The sequence below is a fragment of the Podarcis erhardii genome (assembly GCF_964252035.2).
Source record: "Podarcis erhardii genome assembly, chromosome: 2".
NCBI lineage: Eukaryota > Metazoa > Chordata > Lepidosauria > Squamata > Lacertidae > Podarcis > Podarcis erhardii.
In genome coordinates this window covers 106,408,761-106,431,624 of record NC_138498.1, presented here as the reverse complement: position 1 = coordinate 106,431,624, position 22,864 = coordinate 106,408,761, and the positions used below count along the sequence as shown (strand labels likewise).

The window sequence follows — 22,864 nt, the reverse complement described above, 5'->3', positions numbered from 1 at the left end:
GGACGGTTAAGTCCAGTCAAAGGTGCTTATGGGCTGCAGTGCTCCTCTCGCTTATCAGGCCAAGGGAGCTGACGTTTGTCTGCAGACAGCTTTCTGGGTCATGTGGCCAGCATGACTAAACCACCTCAGGCATAATGGGACACCATGATGAGTGCCAGAGCGCACGGAAACGCCATTTACCTTCCCATCGCAGCAATACCTATCTACTTACACTGATGTGTTTTCAAACTACACACTTTTTATCATGCATGCTATTTCCACAGCACCTCTAGCCCCTGAATTTAGAAAACGGGTAAGTAATTTCTAAGTGGTTGCCTAATTTCATTCCCTGAACTTTTGAGCAACGTAATTTATGTAGGCAAGCTTGGATATAAACAAATTCCACAATTCGATTGGGCTATAAAATATAGTACATTATGTAAATGCAAGCAAATGAAGGCAGTTGGGGGAGATTTTAATGCAGCACGGATATCTAGATCCGAGAACTCTGAAGACCTGTTTCATACTTACACAGGTGTATCTAGCTGGGGTGGAGTGGGGGAAAGCTATGAAGCCCATGATCTTTCAGCTCACCTCCAAGTGGTTAATGATGAAAGGAAATGTGATTCCTTACAGCTTCAATATGGTAAGTTTTGATGCTGAGGTTCTTTTCTGGACTAGAGTGTGTGTGTTTTTTTTGGAGGGGGGGGATGAGTGAGTTGTGGCATTTTAAATGACATAACGAATTTACAAGGGTATAAGCTTTTGTGAGCTGCTTGCTTTTTCAAGAATGCTAAGGTGAGCCAAAATAATTATGTAACTTTGGACATGCTGTGTTCCTTAATTCTGAGCACATCTCAGGCCACGAATTTGGTTTTCAGTACCAGAACTGTGAGACAGGCTGGAGGAGTGGTTTGCCTGTTCCAGGAAGAACTGTAAGACGGGGTTTTCACATCACCCAGCTCCCTGGGTAACCTTGCACCACTCACTCTTAGCCTAGCCTACTTTAAGGACAGTTGCAAGGGCAAAACGGGAAGAGAGCTATGTGGAAAGGGGGCTATTGCACTCAAGCAACAGCAACAAAACACTCGTGGTGGTTCCTTTCCTCTCCCTCCCAGCAGCCTTTTTTGCGGGGGGGGGGGGAGACAGTCGATGTTGTTTAAAGAAAGTGTGGAGTACCTCGATAAACGGCTGCAAATAGGTTTGCCACTAAATCTCTCCCCCCCACCCCCGGCCATCCATCAAAACATCCCGTCAAAGCTGTTCACAGTATTGGATTACTGCAAGACTTCTCGAGGTTGCCTCTGGACCAAAGTCGGGGTGGGGTAGTGGCGAAGCGAAGTGGATACCCTCTCTCTCCCCAGTTTGAAGGGAAGGAGGAAGCTAGTGGCTGAGTACTGGCGCCTGCGCTCTGCTGCCAAGGCAGGTTGGCACAGCTTGCTTGACGAGTTGGCACCCCATGGCAGTTTTTTTTTGGAGAATCTCGCGCCTTGGGTTTGTTTTTTTTAAAATAAGGAATTTAACCTTCATTCCTCAGAAGCCGGTGCCCCACCACCAAACGCACACCAGGGCTGGATTTAGTTTCCATGAGGCCCTAAGCTACTGAAGGTAATAGGGCCCTTTATATGTCCAGCTGTCCTTTGTCACAACAAATTGTCGCTTTTTTGTGTTGAATATATGTTATATGGTAATTTATGGACCTGATAGGTATCTAACTAGTGATATTTTAGGGAGCCGGCTAGCATCATAGGCGCCTACACAACACAAAACACTGTTGCTGTATGTAGGCTTTATTTTATTATCTTATCTTTTGGAAATGTACATCCATATTTTTTCCCTTTAATTTTTTGGGGGGCCCTAAGCTATAGCTTGTTTCGCTTATAAGTAAATCTGGCACTGCCATATCCACACCGTGTTGGGGTCCCCGGCCCACTTCTCTGCACACAGCGCAGCTAAAAAGAGTGGCTCTTTAAAAAAAAAAGACAAAAGGGACTACTAAATAATATTGTTGTTCTGCCCAAATGACCTCATAGAAAATGAGTGGGAAAAGGAACGTCTTCCGTTTTCCCGCTCTTAACTCGTTACTTCGGGACAAGAAGCGAGGGGAGGGGGAGGGGTAAGAGGAAGGAGGGAGGCGAAGCCCGTCCAGCCTGCCGCGCATGAGCCCGCGCGGCCGCCGTAGCCCGCTTTCCCCCCTCCCCGCCCCACCCACAAGGCAGAGTGGGGGCGGGGAGGAAGAGAAACCTGCGCTGACGCCTCGCGGACGGACCGGCGTGACGCAAGGACGCGTCGTCGTCTGGGGGGCGGGGTTTCCTCCAGCTCCGCTCTCTTGTACCCGGCGGCGCCGACGCTTGACTCTCTTGTCGGCGAGGGCGCGTGGCAGAAGAGGCAGAGCCTCGCGCGCGCTTTCTGCAACTGAGGCCGCGAGGGAAGAAGCACACGCGGTCCGCGCGCACGCGTGCGTCCTATCCGCCCATGGCCGATTACCTGATCAGCGGCGGCACCGGCTACGTGCCCGACGACGGGCTCACGGCGCAGCAGATGCTCAACTGCGGAGATGGGCTCACCTACAAGTGAGGAGGCGCCTGGGGAGGCCGTGGGGCGGGGGTGGCAAGGGGGTGGGGGGGTCGGCGCTACGTCTCCACCCGCCTCGAGGAATTGCCACAGGTTCTTCTTTTTTTCTTTTAATGCCCCTTGGGACCCCGCACGCGGAATTTGGGGTGTGTGTTTGTGTATTGCACCCGCGACATGCTATTCCAACCCGAGGAAAGTGAAGGTTATAATGATGGCTTTGGCACGGGGTGAAGGAAAGTGGGGCTGGGGGTGCTCTAATAATAATAATAATAATAATAATAATAATAATAATAATAAGTTATTATTTATACCCCGCCCATCTGGCTGGGCTTCCCCAGCCAATCTGGGCGGCTTCCAGAAAAAAGTATTAAAATACATCAAACAGTAAGAGCTTCCCTAAACATGAATGCTCGAATTAACCTTTCACCCCAGGGGGTTCCTCTGGGTCTTTGAAAAAGGATTTGCCGAGCCCCTAGGATCCCCCCCCAATCTCCCTACCCTCGCACTTTTGTCTATTTTGAAGCCGAGGGTGGGCTAGTTCCAGTAGTAGGGGCAAATGTCCTTCTGCCCATTGCTCCCTATGGAGAAGCAGAGACTCTCGGCCTGCAACTTCAGAGAGAGAGAAACCTGAGAGGCAAAACCCTCGGCCTGAACATGCAGACCTTGTTTCTCCCCCGCTCTAGAACTTCCAGAAAGATCTCGTGGGGTAGATTCCTTTTTGCGTGGTAGTGCAGATAGCACAGTCGGTAACCATGAGATTCTCAATCCCAGGGTTGTGGGTTCAAGCCCCATGTTGGATGAAGGATTCCTGCATTGCAGGGGGTTGGGCTAGATGATCCTCAAGGTCCCTTCCGACTCCACAGTTCTTTGATTCTATATGAGATCACCTTTCTCAGTTCTTCATTGGGTGAGTGGAATGTGTCTGTTGGCTAGTACTGTATAAGTAGAACTGTTGCCTCTTCCTGTGCAAGATATTCCCTGAAAGCTCATGTTTGAGGAATCCTTTCTGCTTAGCGGATCTCTCCTCTCCCTCCCCTCCTTGGCCCTTGCTTTTTTAACACTTCACCTTTGACATAATTCCGCAGAATAGTCAGTCCTCCTCAGGGTCTGTTGAATCCTGCACCCAGCAAGACCTTTTGTGTTTTTTATCTAGTAACTGCGCAGATCATCCCAGCCCTTGCGAGAGACCATGGAGCCAGAATATCATGTAACAGTTTCTCTGATTACACTTGTGTATCGGTGTGTGTTCCTAAACCACCTGCTGGTCCTTATGACAAGTCTGAGCACATTTAGTCATAATCCTTCTGTAAGAAGAAAGCCGTGAGCAGCATAGAATGTACCCCTGATCCAACCTCTTAAGAACATGAGTCGGCAGTATAAAGTTGCTATCTTGTTAGAGTTGTAGACTGTGAGTTTTTGGCGAGAGGAGGTTTTTATTCCCATTTTTCTGTCTCTTCCACCGCTTAGTCTCTTCCTATCCATGTGGAGACTCACGTGATGCCAGATGATCTGTGGTTGCACACAGCCTTCACGAGTTCCTCCCTAACTAGACGTGCAATATGAACCCTCTGAGAAACTTGCTTGGAAATAATTCCTGCACGAGAAAGCTGACCCTCTTTTTAGCAGCCACAACCCCTCAGCCCTCCCCTTTTAGAGAACAGCAATCTATAAATAAATCATTTCTGTTTGGAAACAAACTTTGTAGTTGAAGAAGCAGCTTTTTTTTTTTTTAAAGGAAGAACATGAGCAGTCACCTTCTACCCAGTGAAGTATGCCATAAAGGATGAGGGTAAACAAACTCAATCTGAATTTTGGCAAGACGGAGGTGCTGCAAGTGGGTGGTTCTGCCTTGTACTATCTGGGCCATATTGCCAACACTATCAGCGGCTCTCCCTGGTTTCAGTTAGGAGTCTTTCCCTAACTTGGGAGACACTAGGGATTGAATCTGGGACATTTGGCATGCAAGGCGGACGCTCTACCACTGTGCCTACAGCCCTTCACCAAAGCTAGGGATCATAAGGAAGCTGCCTGATACCAAATCAGACCACTGGTCCTTCTAGCTCAGTATATACTGACTAGCAGCAGTTCTCCAGCATTTCAAACTAGGGTCTCTCTCCCAGCCCTTGATAGGGATTGAACCAGAGTCCTTCTGCGTGCAAATCAGATGCTCTGCTACTGAGCTTATGGCTCTTCCCATTTCCTGAAAGTCAGTTGCTTCCTGGAAAAATAAAATAGTACAAGCTAATGCACACACATGGGACGCGGGGGGCACTGTGGGTTAAACCACAGAGCCTAGGACTTGCCGATCAGAAGGTTGGCAGTTCGAATCCCCGCGGCGGGGTGAGCTCCCGTTGCTCGGTTCCTGCTCCTGCCAACCTAGCAGTTCGAAAGCACATCAAAGTGCAAGTAGATAAATAGGTACCGCTCTGGCGGGAAGGTAAACGGCGCTTCCATGCGCTGCTCTGGTTCTCTAGAAGCAGCTTAGTCATACTGGCCACATGACCCGGAAGCTGTACAACAGCCCCCTCGGCCAGTAAAGCGAGATGAGCGCCGCAACCCCAGAGTCGGTCATGACTGGACCTAATGGTCAGGGGTCCCTTTACATTTACCTAATGCACATATTTACCAATGCCTTTAAACTGTGTCTCGGGTCCACCAACATCGGGACATAAGGATCATGTTTCAGGATCAGACCAAGAGTCCCATCTCATCCAGCATTCTGTTTCCAACAGCAGTAAGCTTTTGGGGGGCTTACAACAAGGCATGAGAGCAACAGCATTATCTATTTCAGTTGCTTCTGGCAACTGGTGCCAGCAGCACTTCCGTATGATATCCCTGGTATGTGGAAATTCCATTTAGATTTCCATGACTTAATAGCTGCTGGTAGAGAGGTAGTCAATGCAATAGGAAGGTCTTCACAGGTCTCCTGGAAGGTTTCCAAGTTGGGGACATGGCATCTGTTAAACATCAGCTAACTTTTTCCTGTAGAACATTTTGCTCGGGAGTTTCACAACTTTGTTTTCTTGGAGACTTTCGGGGGGTGGGGTGGGGGCTAAATACAGCTGGGCATGCATGTGGTGGGGGTTGTTCTAACTTCTAAAACTCAGGAGATGCCAAAGATTCAAACCTCCGTGGAAGATTCCTGCTTTGATTTGGGAATCTTTGCATGTGCGAAAGTATCTTACATTGTCAGACTTCTGGTCTGTCTGGTTCAGTCTTGTTTACTCTCTGTGTTAGTAGCTCTCCCAGGGTCTCTAGCAAAACATTTTGCCCATCACGGCAACCCAATATTCTGTTAACGAGGCGGTTCCTGGCAGTGAATGAGAAACATTTTGCTGAGCTACAGGACCCGAGGTTATAGGCTTGGTTGGGAGAAGCAGTAAGTTCAAGCAGAAGGCAATTGGTGCAATCAAACCACTTTACCTCTGCCCACTCATAGCCATCCCAGAGGTGTGTATTATGTGAAGTTGAATGACTAGAACTTTCCACTTCATTTCCCTCTGAAAAATGAAGCCAGTGAGGTTGGGGTACAGGAGCAAGGGCAGTCTGATGTTTCCCCTCTGCACCAAAGCCCTGATTCAAATCCCTTAACCTGTTAGATGTGGAAGGGAAACCATATGAACACTAAAATTGTGACTGTATATTTTCTCCTACAAATTTAAAAGTAGCTTGGGAGAGATTTGAAGAATTGCCTTGGGGGTAAAGGACCTTTGGCTCGCCAGATCAGTTGCTGAACTACAACTCCCATCAGCCCTGGCAAGCATTGTCAATGTTCTTGGGTGATGGGAGATGTAGTTCATCAACATTGGGAGGCCTAAATGTTTCCTACATTTTTTAAACCCTTTCTCTTACCTGAGCCATGTTCCTGATCCAAATCTTCCCCTTGTAGGCACTGTTTCTTAAAGGAGGAAATTTTGTTGGGGGTTCCAATCACAGAACTTCAGGAGGTTCCCCAGGTGGTATTCAACTAAACTTTTCTTAGTAGTAGAGCTGCTGAAACTAATGAGCATGACTAAGTTAGTTCCATTAATTTCAGTGGGTTTGCTCCAAATAGAACTTAGTTGAAAACCCCACACACAGGTACAGTCATTATTTGTCTCAGCAACGTGCTGCGGCGAACCACAAATTACATTATAAAGCCTTTTACTTGTTAAAAGTTCTGTATTAGGCTTCCAAAAATAACATTTTTTTTCTTCTTTCCTTTGTTATTCAGTGATTTCCTTATACTCCCTGGCTACATAGACTTTACTGCAGACCAAGTGGTGAGTATGAGACTAAAGTTTGTATAATATATAAAACCAGTGTCAAGAAGCAAGTGCTTTCTGCACTGTAGGAGATTCCTTTCTGTCTGTCTCTTTTTATAGTACTAACTGAGCGTTTTGGAATCTGCAGTGTTAGTTCTGCAGTTTTAGTTCTGGTGGGTCACTAAGTGTGTGAAGGTACGATGACAATGGTGCTAGAAAAGATCGCAAATAAAGCCGCCTGCTGTTTCATCCAAATTCTCTTTCTTTTAAGGACCTGACTTCTGCTCTGACCAAGAAGATAACCCTGAAGACTCCCTTGGTATCCTCCCCTATGGACACAGTAACAGAGGCCTGCATGGCCATTGCAATGGCGGTAAGAAACCAGGGCAGAAGGGAGAGAGCTTACCTTAGTTTAGAGTGTGGGATGTGTGTGTGTGAAAAATACTTATTGGTATCTTGGTAAATCCCTATGGGATATCAAGAACATTTTTCCTCAGATCATTTCATCTGCAGTCCTAAACACACATGCTTAGGAGTGAGGCCTGTTCAACACAGTAAGGCTTACTTCTTATTAAACATACATGGCATTGTACTGTTAAAAACATATGGCCATGTCTGTAATCATTTTTTTAATATTGGCCAGAGAAGTAGTAGTCCCTTCCAATTCTGCTTTTATGCTTTTTCCCTACAGTATTTAAAATTCTTAGTATATCACTTCTTAGCTGGGGGTTTTGTATTAGTTTTAAATGCAGAGCCTTATTCTGCACAACAACAACAGTTTGGCTTCTGAGCCATGCCTGCTAACCTTCTCTCTGCCCTTGGTCAAAGGCAGCAAAGAAGTACAGTGGTACCTTTGTTTACGAACTTAATCCGTTCCGGAAGTCCGTTCTTAAACCAAGGCCTGCTTTCCCATAGCAGCGGGGGACTCAATTTACAAATGGAACACACTCAACAGGAAGCGGAATATGTTCTGCTTCCAAGGCAAAGTTCCCAAACCAAAACACCTACTTCCTGGTTTGCAGCGTTCTTAATCCAAGTTGTTCATAAACTAAGCTGTTCTTAAACCAAGGTACAGTGGTACCTCAGGTTACATACGCTTCAGGTTACAGACTCCGCTAACCCATAAATATTACCTTGGGTTAAGAACTTTGATTCAGTATGAGAACAGAAATCGTGCGGCGGCAGTGAGAGGCCCCATTAGCTAAAGTGGTACCTCAGGTTAAGAACAGACCTCCAGAACGAATTAAGTTCTTAACCCGAGGCACTACTGTACCACTGTATTATTTCTGTTCCAACTTAAACTTCTTTCTATATATTCTCAGCTCACAGGTGGAATTGGATTCATTCATCATAATTGTACCCCAGAATTCCAGGCCAACGAAGTACGGAAAGTTAAGGTAAAACCATCTTCTGTGTATACAAATGTCCCTGGGGAGAAGGGTGTGATAACAGGTTTGGGTATTGCCCAGCACTGCTTTGTGAGGTGGTATTCTGCTGTAGACATAGTTTACTCGCCTGTGCCTTTACCACAAACGTATAGCATAATTAGAACCTCCCTTGGTTCTAATTATGTTAATAGCTGCATTTGCGCCGACGTTCATTGTGATTGATGTGGAACAGAGTTCACTTTGCAGCCATGCTTTGAAATGCGTGCTGTTTGTTCACTAAGAATCTTGGCTGCTGGACTCTTAAAAGATGGTCCTGTTGCATTTAAGGTATACAGAAAGTTCTGACTGGTGTTTCGGCATTAACCCATAGTAGCTGTTGACGCCCTCAGTACATTCAGGCAAGATGCTTTGGTCTCCTGGATCCCTGTAATTCGGGTGAACTGGGCATAGCAGGCTACCTGTCTTATTCTTTATTTCTGTACTTGCAGCTGTCTGGATGAGCCCCTAATCATGTTTGAAAGCCACACTCTACAATGCTGCAGTTACTGATGGCCATTCCCCAGGAGAGTCCTGTCTGGCTCCGCAGACATCTGCTTCCCCCACTTCATATCTTTATGTAACTATTCTGTATGCGGCTCAAAATTCTCCTTCTGAATTTGTGTGTTGCTCCAGAAATACGAACAAGGATTTATCACGGACCCAGTGGTGCTGAGCCCCAAAGATCGCGTGCGAGATGTTTTCGAAGCGAAAGCCCGCCATGGGTTCTGCGGCATCCCTATAACAGATAATGGGAAGATGGGCAGCCGACTCGTGGGGATTATTTCATCCCGAGACATCGACTTTTTGAAGGAAGAAGAGCATGACCTGCCTCTCAGCGAGGTCAGTGGGGTTATTTCTTCTGGGATCAGTAAGCAGGGCTAGAACTTGTGCTGGGGCATTGTGTGGACTTCTAGCATTATTGTTTTTGCATTGGCCAAAGGAATTATGTTTAATGTCTTGGAGCACTAGAGCATAGCACAGGTTGGGGTTTTTTGCAACTTTTTCTGTTCGCCTTAGTGTAACCACTGTATAGCTGGGCATCGGATTTCAGCAGTGCAACGTTCCGCAGTGCCTTGGAGCCCGTTCTGCACTCCTGCGCTATCTTTAGGCTGTGCTGACACAACCAGCAGGATGCACGCTGCCCAAGAGCGGCCTTAAATCATCTCTGATTACCCTCAAGTGGGAGTTGCGAGTGACATGCTTTGAAAAGAGCTCTGGAGAGATGTGAACTTCAGGGAGGGGGAGAGATGCTGAGCAAGGCTGGAAGCTTTTGTTTTCTGTTGCTCCTGTCTGGGTGAGACACTTTAAGGCCACTCTTCTCAGATTTCTTACTCTGGAAGAATCATGTGTGGAAGTTGATAGGAAGTCGTTTGAGGACTGGACTTGACTTGGGATCACGAATACAATTAAGCCTAGAAAATAATTGTTGAGTCTTAATGGCAGATAGCTCAACCGCTCATACTTTAAACGTAGGGTACGGTACATGAGCCACTGAGGTTGCAAATGTTTGTGGGTTGTAGTGTTTTCAGACTACAGTTGGAGGATTGTGTGATTTACTTTATTTAAATATTTATAAACCACACTTTCGTGGAAAATACAACAAGGCAGGGCACAGCATAAAAACACACTGCCACTATAATACCAGAGCAAGCTTTAATAACATAGCAGTAAAACTGGTTGGTAAAAAAACAACAACACATTTTTATTTGCTGCCACTGACATTACGTTGCTTTTAGGTGGTTGGTTGTTACCGTATTTAAATGCTTTCTTGTTGTGAGCTGCCCAGAGAACACTGTTACTGCATGGCATACAAATGATTTAAACAATAATAAATAATATTTCTGACCTGCACTATGATGTTCTCAAGTACCACTGCCCTTCTCCCTCTAGCAATTTTTGCCTAGTGTGATCAAAATGCTGTCAACCCTCCTTTAACTGTGAACAAAATAAAAATTCTGCTGCTGTTTGAGACTCTCCTGCAGCTCTCTTCGTTCCTTGAGACCCCATCTGAACATTTGTTCTTCTGCTACTCAGAACGGCTCAGTTTGGCCCAGGCGCAGAGGACAGCGTCTTTACTTTGCTCTTTGGTTTTCCCTAGATCATGACCAACCGGGAAGACCTCGTTGTAGCACCTGCAGGAGTTACGTTAAAAGAAGCTAATGAAATCTTGCAGAGGAGTAAAAAAGGTCAGTGGGAATAGATGTGTGGTATTCCGTGCATACTATGCTAAATCAGTGAACATGTGGCTCATCCCATGTTTTAACCTCATAATTTGATGTGCCAATGGTAATGGCACAATTACTTTCCACTCCTAGGGCATGAATTTTACCAGCGTCTTGAGCAAAGGCTTATAATGTGAACCAGAGGTGTCTCCAAGTACCTGGAGCTAAGCTCAGTTTGCTTTGAGTGGAGAAGATCAAAGGTTCAAAGAATTGTCATGCCTCTTGTGGGGGGAAATCAAAACATCAGTGTAGTTAGTTGTACAGAGCTGCAGCTTCCAGGCTTTATTCCACAGTGGACTTGTTCAAGTGCCTTGTTTAAGTCATGACCTCTTCCGGCTTGGATTCTCAATAAGGGGCAGCATCTTCCCTTTTCTTTCTCTGTATTTGGTCAATTTGAATATTTTGTGAATAGGTGCCTGACAACGCAGACTGATTAATGGGCTTGTGGACTTCAGGTTTTGTATTTATCTATTGCTCCCGTTTACTTTGATCGTTATTTTTGCCGCTGAAAAATCAAATAGAATGAAAAACAAAAGCAGATGAAAAACCTTCGGGGAGAGTTAAAATTGCAACTCAGAGATAACTTTTGGCATTCCAGGAAAACTGCCCATCGTTAACGAGAAGGGGGAGTTGGTGGCCATAATTGCACGCACAGACCTGAAGAAGAATCGGGACTACCCGCTTGCGTCAAAAGATGCCAAGAAGCAGCTGCTCTGTGGGGCTGCCATTGGGACCCATGAAGATGACAAATACCGTCTTGACTTACTAGTGCAAGCTGGTGTGGACGTTGTTGTTCTGGTGAGTCCTAGGGGTGGTAAGCGAGTTTTAGTAGTATGCAGTAGGGGTGATTCCTTTTCTAGTGCAATCTGGACTTTTCTATGTGGAGCTGATTTCGTTGATTGTGTGCAGAGGGGTCTTGTCTGGAGCTCCTGCCCACCTAGCAGTTCAAAAGCACCCCTAAGTGCAAGTAGATAAATAGGTACCACTCTGGCAGGAAGGTAAACGGTGTTTCCATGTGCTGCGTTGGTGCTGGCTCACCAGAGCAGCTTCGTCACACTGGCCACGTGACCCGGAAGTGTCTCCGGACAGCGCTGGCCCCTGGCCTCTTAAGTGAGATGGGCGCACAACCCTAGAGTCAGACACGACTGGCCCGTACGGGCAGGGGTACCTTTACCTTTACCTTTTACTCTGATGAAAAGCAAGCTTCTAGACCTCATTCCTCTTCTTTTTAATGCCAGGATTCTTCTCAGGGGAATTCCATCTTCCAAATCAACATGATCAAATACATCAAGGAGAAATACCCTGAGCTGCAGGTCATTGGAGGCAACGGTAACAAGATGTTTGCTAATATAAACTTTAAAATGTGGTCGTGTTCTTTGGGTTGTAAAACGGACTTGTAAATAAATCTACAGAAGTTTCTAGCTTTTTGGCTCCCCTCCCCCCCCCCCCAAAACCCCCACTAGCTGGTTGGAAGCTGGCAGAGGAGAGATGATGGGCTTTCTCCAACAGCCCACGGGCTGGCAGTGATAGAAAGACAGAAAAAAGGGGATTCCCCATTCACTTTTGGCTCTGGGGCGACTCTCTGCTGCCATGCAGCCCCTGAGGAAATGCAGCCCTCGACAAAAGAATAGGCTCCAAGCCCTTTTTTTAAAGTCATGAGTGCAACCATTGGCACCTCCAAATCCTAAGTTTGCTAGAATGCCACAAATAAAAACATGGAATTCAGCAAGTCACACTTTTCACACCAGACAAAATCTCTGGTGTAACCAGAGGTCAAACATCTGGCATTCCCTAACCTCCTTCTCTGAATTAACAATCGAAGGCACTTTGGTTGTTCAGGTTGTTCCCTTCTCTTGTTAACGCCATCACATTGGTGAGATGGCCGAAGGACGGCCAGCCAGCAAGAACTGGAATCCGAGTCTGCCCTTTTCAGCTGAGATTGCAGTGGCTTCCTCTGTGCAAAGCCGGTCCTATCTCTTTGGAAGGGAAAACGTCACTGTCGCAAGCGCAGGGTGACGGAGACCGGTTTCCTATCTCTTCCCCCTCCCTTCCCCCATTTTGTAATATTTCCCTCCTTTTCCTAGTGGTGACGGCGGCTCAGGCGAAGAACTTGATTGACGCCGGGGCCGATGCCCTGAGGGTCGGCATGGGCAGCGGTTCCATCTGCATCACGCAAGAAGGTATTCAGTTCCCGCTGCAGATCATTAACACATTCTCTTCCCCAGTGCCTTGTTTAAAGAACCTAATCGTAGCCCTCCAAAAGCACTAGCCCAGTGCCTGGAAAGGAGGGGAATTGTATCTGGTCCATTGAGTCCTTCCGATACTGAGGTGGGCTTCTGCCCTTTTGCCATGCCAGTAGTACAGAGGCTGTCCCTGTGAGCAACCAGGACAGAGGAGTTGTGACTCTGAGCATGCAGCAGATTAATTGTGTATAAAGTCAGCAATGGAACAGAGAGGAGAGATGTGCTGGGCTGCCTGGCCAGGGCCAATTCTGTACTAATGGAGCGCAGCCCGACTGCACAGTGCCAGCATGCTGGCGTTGTGTCAGCTCTTCAGGGCGTCCCCCTGGTTCCTGAGCTGCTTTCCTCTTACCTCTAAACTGTATGTGTTTTTGTCTTGTTCAGCTGCTCCAAAGATCCCTCCAGACCTAAAGTCCCACAGCCCCAAATGCCCTTCCACAGTCACTGGCACCTATAGTAAGTCATTGCCCCCTTCCTCTCACCCCTTAATTTTGTGCCTTGGAGCAAGGCTTTGATTGGCTGCCCATTGCCCCGCCCGCCCTGCTTGTTTTGAGAATAATCTAGTTGTAGACGCACTTGGGGTTTTGTGGCTTTGGATACTGGTTGTTAAAGCTGAAACATTCTCTTGATTCTGAGCCTTTCCTAAAGCAGGGTTTCAAAGTTGCCCTTAATGGTACTAGCTGGAGTTCTTTCTCTCTCCTTAAATCCAGGACTGTATGGATTTTTTTAAAAAATTACCTTGACTGCTTCCTTTCTCTTGGTGGGCAAAGGTGCCATAATTAACGTCATGTGCGGCAGCAGCAGCAGCTGTGATTCTACAAGTTAAATTAACTAAATTCCAACCACATATACAAAATAGGTAAATTGTAATTTTCAGGGGGTTAATTAGATTGACTGCTGTTACCAGTACGGTTGGCGGGGATTGTTTACATGATTATTGTTAGCCGCCCTGAGCCCGGCTTCGGCTGGGGAGGGCGGGATATAAATAAATTTTATTATTATTATTATTACTAGGAAGATCCCAGTTTCATGCAGGGTAGCCTTAGCTTGCCTGAGTATTTTCCTTTATAATGATGGAAGGATTTTGTCTTGCACTGATGACCATATCCATATTGCAGCATTGATAATGGATAGGAAACCTTTTTAACGATGCTCAATTTCAGCCTATTTTAGGTAATTCTAAGCCTTTATTGTGAGTAAATTAGGTGATCATTTCTAGGCAGATTCTTAAGTATTTGAAAACCACAGTCCCTGTCCTGTATGTTTCCCATCCTTAGTCCATGGTAGTTGTTTTTACCTACCTACGGGCTTGTCTACGCAGCTTTAAAGTGCCCCCAAAGTAGCCACGTGGAAAAGGGCTTTAGCTACCATTCTACACAGATGAATGAGAGCTTCCTTTTTGGGCATGGAGATTCTCCGTGGGAAGTAGGAATAGCCTTCCCCCCAGAATACCGGCTGCTCTCCTGTTTGCTTGCCACAGGGAATACCAGTAGCCATTTGCTAGGCGTTCCATAGGGAAGATATGCTCATTTTTCCTTGTAATTGGTTGCCATGAGAGGACTTAGGTCCTTCTCTTGTCCCATACAGAACTAGCTCATTCTCTTTTAGAGAGCTATATCTGTTATGAAGTCAAAGTTGCTGTTTTAAAAAGTAAAAACAGTCATTTCAGGTATTGGCCTGATTTGGGGGGAAAAGCATTTGGTGCCAGATTTCTGTAACAGCCCAAGAACTATAATCTCTGCTCACCTGACAGACAGCAAGCACAGCTTCCCACGTGCATTTTCAGGTTTCTTTTCCATGTGCATGTGTACTTTTTTTGGATCCCAGCTGTGGTAGTCAACACAGTTATGGACTTTATATCCCTGACATGTCTCTTTGAGGTTTTTGACACAGTTGCAATCAGGGCTCTGGGCAGGTTAGTCCAGTAAAAATTCAGCATTGTCCACTCTGGACCTCTTATCTCTTTAAGGTCAATATGGCAACAAATGTCTGATACATGCATGGTGTAATATTAACCTGCTTCCAAGTTGGATACTTTGACAAACGTGAAGGCGGCAGAGAGACTTGTAGCGCCATAAAGCCACCATTTTTTTTGTTACGGTTTAAACGTTTGTCTCCACTTCACATGCCCAGAAAGTGACAATTGGTTAATTTTATTTATTTATTGAATTTGTTTACCACCCTTCCATCCGAAGATAACAGGGCAGTTCACAACATAAAAATACAAAATGAGAACACAAAGTACATAATGAAACAGAAACAGACCAATAACACACATACACACACCCTCCCACAAACACATTTACAAGGTCATAGAATGTTAATTGGCCAATGGCCTGGTTGAAGAGAAACATTTTCACCTGGTGCCCAAGGATGTATGGAAGGCTCCAGACAAGCAACCCCCACCCCGGGAGAGCATTCCTCAAATCCGCAATTGCTTTTGCATTATTATAACTGTCAGAGTTCAGGATACGGAGCAATAGCTATACAATGAAGTTGCTAGTTGCAGTAGCAGAACCTTCATATTGTAGGTTCCAGTTGCAATCTTTATATCTCTGTATTAAAGGATCTTGAGAAGCTGAGCTAGGAAGAACCTTTTCCTGAGACTCTGGAAAACTGCTACCGGTCAGTGTAGATCAGTGAGACCTCTGGGCATAGGACGGTATATAAATTCTAATAATAATAGACAACCAACGGGCTAGGAAAGGTGCAGCCTTAAGATAATATAACCAGCTATCTAACAGGGTTACCAGCTGGTTTGTGATGACCCAAGAACCCAACAATCTCATTTTAATCTGTTATGGCTCTTAAATTCAGTAAGAGTTTGTGAGCATATATTCCCAGGCAACTCTCTTAAGCAAGGTGGCAGGCTTCAAAGGGAGAGCGAGAAAAGGGGTGTTTGCATCTGCTTTAGGCCTGGTTGCAACCAGTATGTGGTCCTGGAACTCCTCATCCCAGGGATTATGGCCCTCGACTTCAAAAACGTTGCCCACCCCTGCTTTACGACAATGATGAGTTTGTCTAATAAAAGACCAGGCTTGCCCGTCTTTTGATTTATCTCTTATTCTGTGGAACTCTGAATGGCAGCGACGTTACTGTACCAAATTATTATGGCAAATTTCAAACCCTGCTTTGGAAGTCAACACCTGTGCAAGGCACTAGGTTGTAGGACTGTGTCTTGCTCCCTGGTGCCAACATGTTAATTCATAAAGGGTTGGTCTCAGTGTACAGTTCTGTACACCATTGTTGCAAAGGTCGGTTACGCACATGACCTGGTTCCTACGACCAGAGTATAGGGTGGGTGTTTATGTATGTATGGAACAAACTGCTTCATTGGCTTGTCGGTCATAACATGGAAACGCTGCTCTCAACATTAGGCAGCCTCAGCAAAAGCGAGACCACCTCTTTAGCACTAACACTGTTTCATCTTTTTGGCAGCCCATTTCATGATTGATTTGAGTTCCAGTTCAATGCAGTTGATTTCAGTGAATTTGAAACTCGCATTTCCTAGAATGGACAAGATTCCCTTTCCGGGCTGCCTGTACTGAGCCCTAGAAAGTGAAGCGGAATGAATGAAACGACAGATGAGCTGGTGCAAAAAGTGGCTTGTGTCTGGCTCGGTTTCTTGGTGAAGCACTGAGTTAGCTCTGGCGGTGCAGATAGCAACCCTGAAACCCTGCATTCAACGGGAAGTTTGCACTCTTTGACTAATCTTGCATGGTCACAATCTCATCTGGTACACTATTCTAATCGTGGCAGAGAAAATCCTCCCAGTTATTTGTGAAGTGTGAGGGAAAGGAAGCCCTCTTTGGAAGAAAGGGTGGTACACTTCTGGCAAGAGTTTTTGCATGTCCTTGGCTGTGCGGTATGCATCGCTTCCAGAATGCACATCCCAAGTGGCACATGAGTGGAAGCAGCTAGCAAATCCGGGACAAATTGATGAAACTGAGCACAGAAGAGCTCCTATTGACACATGGGGTGTGTTCTGCAGGAATCCTTCATTTGAGGAATGTTCACTTCCTGTACCATCTTGTGCTTTAGATGGAAACAGTGAGGCCTATACACAGCCGTCCTGTGTGCCAGGAGATAGCTGGCTTGGTAATAACTCCCATGTGAGCCCTCATGTCCCCTCCACCAAGCATAAACAGGGCTTTTGTTATATTCCAAATATTTCTAGTATTCCGGTTGGATGCCACATGCAAGCAAGGTCAGTGGGACTCAAGACTGCATGGATTTTTATCTGCTCTATGGGCTATCAGCCTGCGGGCTGTTCCAGAAGCCTTCCCTGGCCATTGGAGCAGCACACACGTGCTCCATATGTTAGCTACATCAGGGTTCCCCCCCACTCTATGCCTTCACATCTCAATTTTAGTTGCATTCTGGGATGAAGATCTGGAGGGTGCTTTCCCTGCAGGCCGACTTGCTTTACTCTGCCTCATACTTAAAGGCAGTAGCTGAAAGAAGCCATGTGCCTTTCTAAAACTTTGCGTGCTGAAGACGGGGATTCCGTCAAAGGGCCTGCCTCAGACCAGACTCTGATTGTTCTTCTGCTTCTTCTTTTTCTGTCTCTCTGGATTTAGTCCTGGCATGCGGGAGGCCTCAGGCCACAGCAGTCTACAAAGTGTCTGAGTACGCGCGGAGGTTTGGCGTGCCGGTGATTGCGGATGGCGGCATCCAGACTGTTGGGCACATCGCCAAGGCTCTGGCGCTTGGCGCTTCCACAGGTGAGGTGGCAAGGGCGGTCAACTTGGATTTCACGGAGAGCTTGCAACGCTTGGTTGTGCACCAGGGAACTCTGCCACTACCTCCAGATGTGCTGTACCAGACACATCTGTCCTGCATGGGGCAAGTGGTTACTAGGTAGAGCAGGTGAAACAGCTATGAGTTGCGTTGCATTAATGCACTGCTGTGGGGAATACTGGTGTTAAACCTGTGTGTACCTCTGGGAAACCAGATTGGGCAAGATTTCCCGGTGCTTGGAGGTGTGTGAATGCCCGTATAAGATCTGCCTGGGATGATAGAGCGAAGGGCAGGTGATAAATGAATTTTTTAAAAAAACATTTCCACTGTGAGAGAGGCTTGTGCGACACTTAAAAGTTTCCTCCAGTGATTGTAATGACTTACGGCAGTGTTTCTCATCCTTGGGTCCCCAGATGTTGTTGGACTACAAGTCCCATCATCCCTGAGCTCTGGCCTTGCTAGCTAGGGGTGATGGGAGTTGTAGTTCAACAGCATCTGGAGACCCAAGGTTGAGAAAGGCTGCCTTAAGGAATGTGTTGCCCTCCAGATGCTGCAGGATTATAGCTGCTGTCATCCCTGACCATTGGCCAAGCCGGATGGGCTGGGATTAGGCTGCCAGAAATATCTGGAGGGCCACAGGTTCCCAGCCCTGCCTGATAAAGCTGTAGAAAGGTTTCAAAAATTGCAATAGAGCAGGCGTCGGCAGCCACACAAGCAGTTTCAGTTTAGAGCTGTAATACTCTAAATAGCACAGGTAGCTGCCATGCAGATGTGCCCTAGGCAGCAGCAGTGTTTCAACATTGCTCAGAGTGGGCTTTCCTCGGTGAAGGAAGCCCCATTCCAGACTGGTGGCACACAAACCCTTGGGAGCTAGTGGGAGGCTGGATCGGGGCCAGGTCGGCTTGTGGTGAATGTAGCATCTCCTTAAGTACATAAAGGATATGGAGGTTGCTCTGTTGGATCCCAGCTCTGCCCAAAACCACACACACACACACACACACACACGGGCTAGATCACATGAATGTTTTACCTAGCCAGCATCAAAGTTTACACCCCAACCCCTCTAGAGCAGACTGGAAGTGCAAGCCCAGTTCCCCATTGCTTTGCTTTCCCTAGAATGTCACCCTACTTGCTTTTGCTCTCTTCGTTGGCTTTAGTGATGATGGGCTCGCTCCTGGCCGCCACAACCGAAGCCCCGGGGGAGTATTTCTTTTCCGATGGGATCAGGCTGAAGAAGTACCGGGGCATGGGGTCACTTGACGCCATGGACAAGAACCTGGGCAGCCAGAATAGATACTTCAGGTAGGAGATGTGTATCCTTAACAGAGGGACTGCTTGAATGGTGCCAGGCTGGGTTGCATAAGCAAAATAATGCATGCAGATTGCGGAAGATAATAAAACCGACATTCGCCGCTGCTGCTTCACCTCCATGGAATTTTCTCCCACTGGAGGCTTTTCAGACTCTTGCTTCGATGGCGTTTCAGAAGCAAGCCCAGATTTTTCTATCTGGGGCAGGCATCTGGTGACTTAGGCGGAGGACTTGCAGTGCACCCTTCCTTGTTTTCACCATAAACATTTATTTCCTGCCATCTCTGGAAAAAGCTTGCAAGCCCAGTTCTGCGTTTCTCACAAGCCTTTTCTTGTTCTTTGTCATTCTCAGCGAGACAGATAAAATTAAAGTGGCACAGGGGGTCTCTGGCGCTGTGCAAGACAAGGGCTCCATTCACAAGTTCATGCCGTACCTGATTGCTGGCATCCAGCACTCCTGCCAGGATATCGGAGCCAAGAGTCTAACGCAAGTGAGGTGAGAGCTTTTTGCGCCGCCGCCACCATCCCAGCAAATCTTGTATACTTTGGGATCATGTATGCTGAAGGCATGTGAGCAAGCTACATACAATCTATCAGGCAGACCATGCCTGCCCCTCACTTCCAGGATTGGCCCATGTGGGTTGGTCAGCCCCACACCATGGTTCCCATCCTGTATTGTTGCAAGAATGCGGCTCTTAGTAGGGAAACAGGAACACTCTGTCACCCTTCTCTTGACTTTTTATCGCCAGGGCCATGATGTATTCTGGAGAGCTGAAATTTGAAAAGAGGACAGCATCTGCCCAAGTAGAAGGAGGGATTCATGGCCTCCATTCGTAAGTTTTTCTGTGCAACTGATCCATCTTGAGTAAGCAGAGCACTTAGCAAACAGGGAAATTCGAAAAGAAAAGAAAAGTGTGTCTCTGGCTGCCAGGCTGAAAGCAGCCTGTGGCCAGAACCAATTAGGATCCCAAAGGATCCTGAGTGCAGGGAAGTGTCTGAGGTGCTTTAGACACTTCCAAGAAGGAACTAACCCAGAAATTACTTTCAATTCTGCTGCTTCTTAATACCTTCTGAAGCAGGACTAGCACATGGCTATGTTTGCATCTATGGGCAAATATCAAAGCAGAAAAGATCAAGGGCTGCGTTTGTTAGAAAACACCCTGAACTGATCAGAGAGGGCCAAATAGTCCCTTTCCTGTTCAGGCTAGGCCCTTGTTATATTTGGATATTTTAGAATTGTGGAGTATAGTGGTACCTTAGTTCTTGAACGGCTTAGTTGTCGAACAAATCGGCTCCTGGACACTGCAAACCCGGAAGTAAGTGTTCCGGTTCGCAAACACTTTTCGGAAGCTGAACGTCTGACGTGGCTTTCGCTTGAGCGCAGGAAGCTCCTGCAGCCAATCAGAAGCCGTGCCTTGGTTTTCGAACGGTTTTGGGAGTCGGAAGAGACTCCCAGAATGGGTTAAGTTTGAGAACCAAGGTACCGCTGTACTTCTTAACGGCACTATACAGTGGTACCTTGGTTTACAACCATAATACGTTCCGGAGGTCCGGTTGTAAACCAAAACAGGTTGCAACCCAAGGTGCACTTTCGCCAATGGGGCCTCCAAAAGGGGGGAGGGGGGGTTGTAATAAAAAAGGGAAAAAAAGAAAGGGTGTAGTCCAAAAAAAGGGACACGCACTTCTGGGTTTGATGTGGTTGTAATCCAAAACGGTTGCAAACCAAGTACCACTGTAAGTGGTTTACAGGTCTTGAGGGTGTTCTTCTTACACCCAATACTAGTATGTAATTGGAGGTGGAGACCGTGTGAAGATACAGTCAAGGTTCATTGCACTGAAGCAAGCCTACGGTTATGCTGCAACCATGCAAATGTATAGTACTTAAAACAGTAGGGTTCTTTCTTTTGCAGCAGGGTCTAAATCCGGAGCATGCTTCTGCTCTGGATTGGAGCCCATGGCAGGAATTAGTTCCGAGCAGAAAATGAATTTTAAAATCATTGGGTTTGAGCTGACATTGTGAATGGAGAGTCGAGGACAAGGGCCAAGACTGCCGCCCGCGTCTTCCTTTACTTTAAAACGGCTCCTGAGGGAGTGGAATTAAGCAGGAGACCCCTATCTAATTCCATTTGGTAAAAGAGAGCAATAATTTGCTACTTCCGGTGAACAGCGCGCAACTTCAGCTTTCTTTTCCTTCTCTTGCCTAGGTATGAAAAACGCCTTTTCTGATGAAAGTCCCTTGTGCTTTTCCTGAGCCTCATTTTTGCCCTGTGGTGCCTGACCTTTGCTGCCATGATCATGAACTGCTCCCTTCACAGAAGTGCCATTTTGCCGGAGGGGTGGAGCTGGCTGCTGCTCCCCCTTCGCATTATCAGCCGCTTTGACCAAGGGGCTGAAGGTAAAACGCATCAGCCTATTCCAGAAGTGTCAGCTGAACGAGGCTCTGGAGAGGGGTCCTGTGTCTCTGTCTCTGTATTTCTTTTTTTACAATAAAACAAAGAGGCAAGAAGGCCTCTTCCAACTTCTTCCTTGTGCAATTACAGCTATTTGGCAGGGTTCAGTGTCTTTTCTTTTGGCAGTCGTGGATTAGAGTATGTAGCCTTCCAACTGTGTGCTGCTGGGCCTCTACATAGGTACATCCAGACATAACTTTTTATTTTTAGAAGCCCACCCCAGCCTGTGCTGTGCCGCCCATTATTTCTCTGCTAAAGTCACATTCCACTTGCTGCTTCTACCCAGATGTACAGGTCAGAAGACAATGCCTTTAATACATTCCTCAAACTATAGTTTCAGAATTATGGCTTTAAGGGTCTCCATTCCTGCCCCAAACATAGCTGGTAATTAAAACAGGTGTGGCTAACCTTTGCCCATTCTCTAACTGTTCTTATACTCCTGCCCAGCAGGGCAATAATCAGAGATGATGGGATACTCAGCAATAACTGTTGATTGGATGCGGGTGGCGCTGTGGTCTAAACCAGAGAGCCTAGGGCTTGCCGATCAGAAGGTTGACAGTTCAAATCCCCGCGACGGGGTGAGCTCCTGTTGCTCGGTCCCTGCTCCAACCAACCTAGCAATTCAAAAGCACGTCAAGTGCAAGTAGATAAACAGGTACCGCTCCGGCGGGAATGTAAATGGCGTTTCCATGCACTGCTCTGGTTCGCCGGAAGCTGCTTAGTCATGCTGGTCACATGACCCGGAAGCTGTATGCCGGCTCCCTCGGCCAATAAAGCGAGACGAGCGCCGCAACCCCAGAGTCGTTCGCGACTGGACCTGATGGTCAGGGGTCCCTTTACCTTACTGCTGAATGACCACCCCCACTGTAAAGGGGGCAAGTAAAGTTGGAACTCATGTGCTTTTGCCAAGCCTTTGAGCATGCAGTCTGACCTTTTAGGAGAACGGGGCTGCTCTTGCCAGAACTTGTGGAAAGATCTGCAGCTTGTTAAAAGGGGCCACCTGTTCAGAGGCAATGATGCTTAGATGTCAAGCCTTTTAGGGAAGCACAGGCACTCAGATCTTTCCAGAAAGGCCCCTTCCAGAGAAGCAAATATCCAGTTCAAGGAGGTTAAACCTCTTTCCCCTCTGTTCATAATACTTAGTAGCGAGGATCTGCAGTTTCTGGTGAATAAACCAAAACAAGCAAAGGGTCCTCATATTCAGAGAATGCATCATTGAGAAAAGGAATTTCTGCTCCTCTTGCCTGCTGCTACTGTAACATGCCAAGTGGGTTTGCATGTTTCATCTGGGGGAGAGAACTGCAACATGCAAGGGAGCTGCTGGAACTAAGACATGACATATCAAGAGCGCCAGCCCTGCAGAGAACAACTCACATACAGTGGTGCCTCGCAAGACAAAAATAATCCGTTCCACGAGTCTCTTTGTCTAGCGGTTTTTTCCGTCTTGCGAAGCATCCCTATTAGCGGCTAAGCGGCTATTAGCGGCTTAGAAAAAAGGGGGGGGAGGAAAAAACCTCGCAAGACGTTTTCGTCTTGCGAAGCAAGCCCATAGGGAAATTCGTCTTGCGAAGCACCTCGAAAAACAGAAAACCCTTTCGTCTAGCGGGTTTTTTGTCTTGCGAGGCATTTGTCTTGCGGGCACCACTGTAAGTGTTTCCTTTCCCCTTTGTGACATATTCG

The 22,864-nt window shown here is 46.8% G+C and overlaps 1 protein-coding gene across 4 annotated transcripts; it reads left to right on the top strand.

Moving 5' to 3' along the window:
* The first annotated feature begins 2,321 nt into the window (after nucleotides 1-2,321).
* Nucleotides 2,322-21,256, top strand: IMPDH2 (inosine monophosphate dehydrogenase 2). 4 transcript variants are annotated; one of them, XM_081853177.1, is made up of 16 exons: nucleotides 2,322-2,552; nucleotides 3,707-3,760; nucleotides 6,767-6,815; nucleotides 7,069-7,170; nucleotides 8,120-8,194; nucleotides 8,858-9,064; nucleotides 10,323-10,410; nucleotides 11,045-11,244; nucleotides 11,685-11,775; nucleotides 12,531-12,626; nucleotides 13,071-13,142; nucleotides 17,267-17,410; nucleotides 18,584-18,728; nucleotides 19,087-19,230; nucleotides 19,484-19,567; nucleotides 20,939-21,256. In XM_081853177.1, the coding sequence occupies exons 1-16, from the start codon at nucleotides 2,455-2,457 to the stop codon at nucleotides 20,958-20,960; spliced, it is 1,671 nt and encodes a 556-aa protein (XP_081709303.1). In that variant the 5' UTR covers nucleotides 2,322-2,454; the 3' UTR covers nucleotides 20,961-21,256. The 4 variants fall into 4 exon arrangements, with proteins under 4 accessions (XP_081709303.1, XP_081709304.1, XP_081709305.1 ...); XM_081853178.1 differs by lacking the exon at nucleotides 3,707-3,760; XM_081853179.1 differs by lacking the exon at nucleotides 13,071-13,142.
* The last annotated feature ends 1,608 nt before the right edge of the window (nucleotides 21,257-22,864 follow it).